General features: G+C 47.3%; 2 protein-coding genes and 1 long non-coding RNA gene across 5 annotated transcripts in view; all 3 read left to right on the top strand.

Annotated features, from left to right (window-relative positions):
* The window catches only part of tasora (transcription activation suppressor a), a 44,644-nt gene extending 37,818 nt beyond the window's left edge, over positions 1 to 6,826 (top strand). For 2 of the 3 annotated variants that reach the window (XM_030052373.1, XM_030052374.1), the window contains exons 26-27: positions 732 to 1,608; positions 4,876 to 6,826. In XM_030052373.1, coding sequence (XP_029908233.1) covers positions 732 to 1,608; positions 4,876 to 5,455 — 1,457 coding nt within the window. In that variant the 3' untranslated portion in view covers positions 5,456 to 6,826. The remainder of the gene's footprint in view (positions 1 to 731; positions 1,609 to 4,875) is intronic. The other variant, XM_030052375.1, reaches the window with a different exon arrangement.
* The window catches only part of LOC115359829 (zinc finger protein 585A-like), a 1,044,768-nt gene that overhangs the window by 878,692 nt on the left and 156,980 nt on the right, over positions 1 to 9,096 (top strand). The window lies entirely within an intron of this gene.
* LOC115359776 (uncharacterized) lies at positions 7,788 to 9,083 on the top strand. The gene is made up of 2 exons (XR_003928280.1): positions 7,788 to 7,882; positions 8,196 to 9,083. It is a non-coding gene; the product is annotated as an uncharacterized LOC115359776 (long non-coding RNA).

Raw genomic sequence — 9,096 nt, forward strand, 5'->3', positions numbered from 1 at the left:
CTGATAGGTTATTAGGTATGTAGCTTGTCTTGTGACTGACCCGGATTGTTCTTTCAGGGACAGATCAGGGTTTCTTCTTCAGTTAAATTCCCTGCTTCTGCTGGAGGAGGGAGAGCTTGACCCAGACACACAAAGACAGAAAGGCTAAGTGAGTTATATAAAAATGACTTAGGTTGTCAAGCAGCCAGAAAAAGCTCTGAAGTGGATTAACCTGCTTAAGTTATAACATGGGGTTGAGTTCCTCTGTCATAAAGTTGGCTGTGGTTGAAGGAAACACACTCGCCAGCCGTCCCACCAAGTAACATGTTGACTTGTCCAGGTCCAGCCATGAGCAAACTGTCAGTGGTTATTGCACATTTTTGTACTTGATTGTGACTCTGGATATTGATGGAAAGAGCTCAGCTGTTATACTTTTCATCCTTTGCTACAACATTTTTCATGTAAAATTGAAGACAACTTGATCCTCACCAGCTTTCAGTAATCCAATGTGAACTCCCCACAAGCTGCAGCGGTTTTTCTGTGTCAGAAGTTAGTTGATGCTGAGGAGGAAAATGTTTAATGTGTGTTTAATATTGAAGCACCTGTGATGCTTTAATATTAATAGAAAATGGACTGTAAATAACAATGAGTTGAATGTGGAACCATTGACTTCAACAGACACCATTGTACAGTAACATCAGAAGCAGACCATTCCTCTGTGTATTCTACTGTCCTCTCTCGTCTGTCCTCAGGTCTGGGCAACAGGCGGCTGAGTCACGAGGCCTCGGCGCTGGGCTCTGAACTCTCTCCTTCCTCCTTCACAGAACATAACCTGCCCTTCTCCAGCGACCCACCCCCCCACCAACACCTCCACCAGCAGCCCTTCCCAGGCCTCATCCAGCTCTCCCCACTCTCTGACCAGCTGGTGCCAAAGTCCGTCACTCCTCCTTCCTCTTCCTCTTCGTCCTCTAACGAGGTCTCACAGCATCATTCGGGCCCAGACTTTGAAGCGCTCCGAATGGCCATCTCGCACTTGCGGGCGGAGCGCCAAGCGCAGCAGCAGCAGCAGCGGTTTGACCCTCGGGCGGATTTTAGCATCAACCCACTCCAGAGCTTCCTACCCAACCCTGCCCTACCAGGAGCCCTGGCAGAGCGGAATCAACTCCCCGCTGGCGGTCGCACCACCCCTCCAGTGGAGCAGGGCGGGCCCGGCCAGCAAATCCAGCTCACCCCTGGCAGAAAAGCTGTGACAGCCACTCTGGACTCGATTCACTTAACACTGGAGGCAGAACAAGAGGAGGAGCAGACGGAGGGCAGAGAGGGAGCAGATCTGCCTGTGGAGGGACTGGGTTGTGGGGGGAGTACAGGAAGAGAACTTGGAGATCAGAACGATGTTGCTCCACCAAGAGGGATGGGGCTGTTGAGTCGGGCCTCTGAAGCCGCTCCCTCAGCCAATCCAAACGCAGAACTCGCATCTGCAGCTTCCAGTGACGGTGCAGACCCTGGAAATTCAACTGGTGACCGAGAGAAAGCAGATCAACGGGGACAACCTGCCTTCCCTGCCATGGCTCCAGAAGCCACAGTCCCCTGCAGTTCCACCACTGGCCATGCAGGGGGCGAAAAAGCAAGGTTAGTAATTAGATAAAGTTGTTATACAGATATACGGACAGCAGATACAGCTGAAGCTGAGGGGGCCACTTTCATTTCTCATGTTAACGGATGTGTGTGTTTAGACCTCCATCAACCCACAACGCTGGCGGCTCGCAGACGTGAAGCTTTTCAGTCCACCAGGGGCCAGATGTGTAAAAGATGTGTACGCACAAAAACCATGCATACGCCATTTTCTGAACATGAACTGGTATTTATAAAAACAGAATGTACGATGGGAATGTGCAAACCTCGTGCAATTTTTAGACTGTGCATACACGAGACAGGTGACATGATGAGGTGGAGATGAAATATAAGGTGAGAAAAAGAACCTTTTAGTAAAACATTCTTTGTTCACGTTGATAACCAGATGTGTTTGTTTTGTTTTGTTTTTTAGTGTTAAAGATTTAATAAAATGCCAGTCCAAGGTACATTTATTAAGGTAACACTGATATTTGTTAGTAGGGCTGCACGATTATGGCCAAAATGATAATCACGATTATTTTGATCAATATTGTAATCACGATTATTCATCATGTTAGGGAAAGCATCTGTATTGTTATTGCACTACTTTTAAACAAACAATATATGAACAGTTTTCAGTGCAAAATGAAACTTTAAACAAGAATAAATGCTTAATAATAAAAAATAAAATTATTTGACTAGTGTGAGCGCTTCCCCCGCTCTGGCACGGTTGGACGGGGTGTGCTCCAGCACGGTAGGGCGTTCATGCACGAGTACGTGCACGGTCATGCACGCAGCGCGCGAACGTGGATATGATGTAAATCATGCAACTTTCCTCCTGCCTCCGCAAAATCGTTTAATGCGCGCAGCGCGATTACCGGCGAATGGCCGCGTTGCGCAATCAATAATAAACCATGGTGTCTGTGTCTGTCTGTTGTGCTGCTGCAGCCGCGTAAAAACAAAAGTTGATTTATAATGAAAGGTATATATGGCAGTCTGTGTGCGCCGCACACCTGTCAGATCCAGCAGACCTGACCGGGTGGGCGCGGTGCCGGCCGCGGGACCGTCCGGCACCAGGTGGACCGGCCGCGGTATCGCACGGTGTGCGCGGCCACCCGGTTGAATGTAGCAGCCAGCTGACATGCCGCTCCGGCTGTCAGTTGGACGCTTTCTGAAGGAGGAAGTTACCTCCGAAACTGTCAAGGTAAATAAACATCCCTTAACCTATGTCTAATTTAAAAGAAACAAAAACCTCTTTTAGTTAAAAGGAAGACATGATGATGACTCTTGGGCTTTAGGTAATGTGAGTGCAGGCCAGCCGGGGACTGGGGAGAGGGGCTTTTTTTAGTACGATACGGAGCAAACGGCCCTATGTGAGCAGCCCTGAGGAGCCCCTCTGACGGGGAACTTGTTGCAGGAACTGCTGTAGCCTTCCTTCTTCTCCCGACATGACTCGCTCTCATCAGTCCACTGAGTAACTTGAGGCTGCTGCTGCAAGGTGCGCTCGCTTGTTATTTAGGCAGCTTAATGAAGCCTTAAGGTGTGTTCACACCGGACGCGATAACGCAAATTCGCGCGTCAAGTTTACATTAAAAGTCAATGCAAAGACGCGATGACGCGCGATTTTGCGTTATCGCGTCCGGTGTGAACACACCTTAAGGCTTCATTAAGCTGCCGCGTTTCGCCGCGTCCGCGTTCATCGCGCGTAACGCCCGAAACGCGTCGCGTGACCATGGAATCATTTATTTCCTCAATCGTGTCTATCGCGCGATGGACGCGTTGATGCGAACCCGCCCTCCTCTCTCCCTCTTTCCTCTCCCTGATGTAGGTGTCCCGCAGACTTTTCCATCTGTGGACACACATCCACTGACAAGACGCACACACGTAGTGAGACAGATATGCCGGGTTAACGTTACCGCTAGCATGGTTAATAGTAAATTACATCCAATAGCTGCATTAGCAACGGACACATATTGCAAAATTTACCGGCACACGGCAGCCCGGCAGCCGGCACAGGGCAGCCGGCACACGGCAGCCCGGTAGCCCACACAGGGCAGCCCGGCAGCCGGCACAGGGCAGCCCGGCAGCCGGCACACGGCAGCCCGGTAGCCCGCACACGGCAGCCCGGCAGCCCGGCACACGGCAGCCTGGCAGCCCGGTAGCCCGCACACGGCAACAATAATATTGTTCTCCATTTTTCGATTTCCTTTGGCAGTTCTTGACATAGGTGACGTAGGGAGAATATCAACACTGATTGGCTATCGCGTCAAAGCATCACGCGATGTCGCGTCAAAAGTTGAAATTTTTCAACTTGCGCGATGAGGCGTTTGACGCGATAAAGCGTCCAACGTGACGCGATGAAGCGTCAGCGCGAAACGCGCCGCCCGACCCAAAATCGCGCGTCATCGCGTCTTTGCATTGACTTTTAATGTAAACTTGACGCGCGAATTTGCGTTATCGCGTCCGGTGTGAACACACGCCCCCTGGTGGTTGGCTGACTACTGGCTGAGAAAGTGCTTGATTAGATATGCAGCAGAGCCCGCATTTTAAATGTAAATATCGCCGACGATCAGGCTCATTTAATCATGGCAGCCAAAATCGTGATCACGATTAAAATTCGATTAATTGTGCAGCCCTATTTGTTAGTATTCTTTTTGTTTTATCCTTAGTTGTGACAGATTGTAATGTGAATGTATGAAATGATCGGTATGACCTACAAAGTTATCATTGATACATCACTTCAGAGGTTGATGTCATGAATTAATTATATGGATGGTATAAAGAGCTGCAGAGATGAGTAATGGCAGCTGTTCTGAGCAGTAGTATGCATGTGATAACATAGATTGAAAAATAAGCCGAAGTGATACCTCTTCTCTGAATAGACAAGCTAAGCCAGTGTGCTGCTGTTAGCCAGTGAAAGTAAAGCGAGAGTTTCTTTGCCTTTGCCAGACGGATTTTTTGAAGCCGAAGAACTTCCGAACAGCCGACACAGCTCCTCTTTTTGGTAAAAGTTCTTCAGCTTCACATTTTCTGAGTTCCCACTGCTTAGTGAGTGCAACTGCAAAAACAGTCCCCCCTCCAACAATGTCCCGCAGCGCTACGTTCCGCGTGCTGTTGCAAACGTTATGTGTGCTACACACACACACACACACACATACAGGTATTGGGGTATCTGAAAAATTCATATCATAAAAAAAAATAACACTGGTATTCGGTATGAACCGATATTCCGCCCAGCACTACGTTGATGGTACAGCTTGACGTTTTGTTGTTTTCCGCTCCCAGAGACAGGCAGCCCGGCCAGGAGCAGCCAACAGAAGGAGAGGCAGCGCCGCCCAGGAACCAGGACTGCAGAAACACAAATGGCAACGCCGTGGTAACAGAGCAGGACGACGGCCAACCACCTGCTCTGCCCCGACTGCAGCAGCTCCAGAGACAGATCCAACAGCACCAGCTCCAGCTGCAGCAACAGAACCAGCAGCAGCACCAGAGCCAGCAGCAGAAACTGCCACCTGGCAACCAACAACAGCTGCTTCACCAGAGTAAACACCAGAACCTGCAACATCAGCCGCAGCCGGGGGGCGGCCTGCTCCCCCATCCTGCTAATCTCACTCTGCTCCCCAACCAGCCCTTTCCCCCCATGCTGGGGTCCCTGGCCGCCCTGGGGGGGGTGAGGGGCCTCTTGGGGCCTGCAGCCGTCTGGCCGGGGGGTCTGGGGCCCCCGGGTGCCACTCTGGTCTGGGGCTTCCCGCAGGCTGGCAGAGAGTTCCCAGGAGCCAGTCTTCTGGGGGAGTACCCGGCCCCTGGAGGTCAGGGCAGCAGCAGGTACAGAGGGGGGCAAAGAGGAGGCTTTAATGGGATGTAGAAGGTAGATAACGCCTGCTGGCCCAGAAAACTGTCCCAGACACACAACCGCTGTCCAATAAACCACCGTTTCTCAGCCGTGGTCTTATTAGGACCCAAGAGTTTGCAGGTTTTCCATTCCATCCGGTCACTACAGCAGCTGATTTCATGTGAGGGGGAAAGCAGTGGAATCAGCTGCTGCAGTGTTATCCTGCATACTGTTGGATCTGGGCTGACAACCACCAGTTTAATGGACATCACTGGGCTAAACTGCACTGAGAGAGCATCCAGGAGCTTCACAGGACCAATGAGGAGAGACAGTCTTCTCTTTGGATTCCCAGGTGGCTGGACGCTGCAGAGCAAGACATCTTGGTGGGTTTAGGACGGTGCTGATGGGGCAGTTAGATGAAGGAGGAGGGAGATTGCCTTGGACGCCCTTGGACACATTTATGGAGAGACTTGAGGGAAACGCCATGTTGCTATCGCCATAGTTTTCTGTATATTTATTTCTAATTCTTTTTTAAGATAACAGTTCAGCAATACTAACTGAAGGGGAGGAGACCTGATATGTTCAGTTTACTTCTTGAGTTTCTGTTCAGCTCTTGACTCAGGCTCCCTTTGTACTGTTTTCAATGGTCAGACAGCTAGGATCTGCCCGCTCTCCTAGAGACCACAGCATAACATAACAGCCACAGGTCCCATCCCCACAACAGCCATATGTTCATCATTGAACTCCTTCTTGCTTCTTCATAGCAAGTCGCTCTGGACAAGAGCATTGACTTAAAAAATTCTGATGTGTAGATTTTCAAAGCCCCGGTTGGAACTCCCGTGCTGCCGCTGGCCTTTCATTGTTCTGTTAATGTTTCAGTTCCCAGCTGCTTTGAATGCACTTGCAGCATCGCCAAATGGCTTTTGACTGATAAGCTTTTTTTTTCTTCTCTGTAAAAACTGAAAGGGATTCAGTGAGCATCTTCAGATCACAACTATAGGAAAAACATCAGGGTTCTTTGAGGAACCCCATAATGGAACGGTTCACAACCTGTGACACTAACATCAGAGAGAGGGTTCTTCTGCCTCCTGCAACTTCCTTTGGAGCTTTGAAGAACCTTTAAGACAAACTTTACCAGACGTACCGGACATATAGACTGCCATACACGTCTTCCAGCAGACACTCTTCATGTCTTAGTCTTGGTCAAAAGAAAGAAAAAAGTGTGGATATTTTATATTGAGTTTCATATCTGTGTTTCGCTCAGAACTGTTTCTGTTTGTGTTGATGTTGTGTGTAGGAAAAGTACTGTTGCCAGCGGGCTTTGGACAACCGACTGGTTTTAACTTAAATCATTTTTTATTTTTTTACAACTGACTTTTTTGTATTAAAACATGCCTGCCTAAACCAGTAGTTTCATCCAGCTTTTACTTCTGAAAGTTTTTAGATGATCAAATGTAGATTGCAATACATGTCATGGATTTTTCTGTGCTGCCTGGTCCATCTCAGTGACTTTCAAGGACACCAGAGCCTGATGGTGAAATGTTAAACCTTAAGATCCATCACAGGATGTTCCTCAGGATGAGAGCTGAGGCATTTCTGATGGATGTAGGTAGTGTGTTTTCATTTGAAAATGTATTTTTTTATATCCATACATTTTCAAAACCTTTTACAGCCTTTCTTTTTTTCCTAAATCTAGCTTTTAAAGACCTGTGAGAACCCTGACAGAAATGCGGGTGTCTCATTTGGAGATGGTGCTAATGCAGACAGAATTAATTCTCTCAGTCGTGTAAATTAATGAGAAATCTGAATGTACTTTCCCTCTGAGCAGCTTCTGCCTGGTGGGATTCAGAAAACGACGCCTCAGTGACGGAGCTGACAGACAGATCTCACTTTCATTTTCAGTTTTATTAACCTTCATTTCTCCAGGAGAGCTCGGCTCGGCTCCTCGCTGCTTCACATTCTTACTGGGAGCCGCCCAGTTCAACCACTGCCTGCTGCAGCTGGCAGGTATGTGCCATGATTTAAAATACAAAAACCAAAATAACCAATTAGAGCTGAATCAATTAGTTGACTGGAAATGTATAATTTAGATAATTGGTTAATGGTTTTAGTCATTTATCAGATAAAATAACAAATGCTGTTGATTCCAGATTCTCTAAGATGCTAAGATTTGCCTCACTCACATCATAGTGGCTGTTGTGACTGAACCTGCCAGTCATGTGATCTGGATTCTCTGCATTCACAGCAGTATTGGCCTGTATTTGATGCAGAAGGGCAGGAAATAAGTTGTAGTGAAATCAAGATTTTGCAAAAATATGTTTACCAGTCATACGAATCAGAGCATCTCAGTTGAGCTGAAAGCCACAGTTGATGATTTTTGACTTAAATTAGGTTAAAGTGCCGTCTGCTGCTGCATATACACCCAGAAAATATCTATACTTTGCAGGCAATGTTAAAATGGTGCCACAGAATTGCACAGTGCTATAGACCAAATCACACAGCATGCGTACGATAACTTCAGAGTAGAAACTCTATGCCTCTCGTTCATATCAGTTCAATGGCACAGAGCAAACGGGCAGAAAAAAGTGAGCTGTGATATAATTTCAGTTCAAGAGAAAACATTGTTGTGTTAGGGGATGCTGAATAACGGTAAAGAGAGGAGAAGGGTTTGGATTTTGCAAATTTCTCCTTAAACTTGCAGTCAGCCCAACTGGCTCTAGATGGCACATAAAATAATCATCATAATGCCACCAAAAATATTAAGATTTTTCAGATCATTTCGTCTAACGGTACATCTACGAAAGTTACAATCACGGCTGAATAACGAACACAGAAATGATCTAATTTGCCGACCTCACAACAAGCCTCTGCAATTCAAATGAACCTCCAGTTTTCTACCTGGAAGTGGCTTTTGTTGTTAGCACATGATTTGGTCTGTAGTCACTCAACAAGCAGCCAGCAGGCAGAACCAGGACTCACAACAGCAACCACCAACCAAACAGCAGCGACTGGCTAATAAAGAGTAAATAAATAAATAAATAAATCACTCCAGTTGAGCTGCTGTCCCAACAAATGCACTGCTGCTGGGTATTGGTGCATTGCACTAGTTACATTTTGGTTGATGTAAATGGTCAAAAGTGATGACCTCTGACCTTTTAAAATGCAGAAGCATCAGGTACTGTGGGTTCGGCTCGGCTCGGCTCCTGCTGGCTGAGTGGACGGTTAGAAACCACATGTTTGTGTTTCAGACGGACGGCAGCTGAATGTAAATGCAGCTTCAGACACAAACTAACCAGCATCACAGAGAAACCACCACTTCACAGTAACTACCAGCAGCTGGCATCAACGCTCACAGCGTAGATAAAGTGCTGCTCCCTGTCACGAGAGAAAAATGTCCCTTTTGTCCCCTCTCCCAGACACAGCAACAAGACAATCTGAAAACATCGGCTGTCACTCAAAACTGACATTTTGCATTCAAGGATTCACAACAAACATGCGTGGGTCATTCCTCTAGATCTTCGTTTCAGTGCGGAGTCACACTAAACACTGTTTCAGAGGCTTTTCCACCCTGACAAGAATAAAACTGGGGAACGCTTCATATTTGGAATTATTTGGTATTAAAATGTCCAGGTTCAATTTACAGATATTGACTATTATTATGGAAAAAAAAAAAA

The sequence above is a fragment of the Myripristis murdjan genome, chromosome 5 (assembly GCF_902150065.1).
Source record: "Myripristis murdjan chromosome 5, fMyrMur1.1, whole genome shotgun sequence".
Taxonomy (NCBI): domain Eukaryota; kingdom Metazoa; phylum Chordata; class Actinopteri; order Holocentriformes; family Holocentridae; genus Myripristis; species Myripristis murdjan.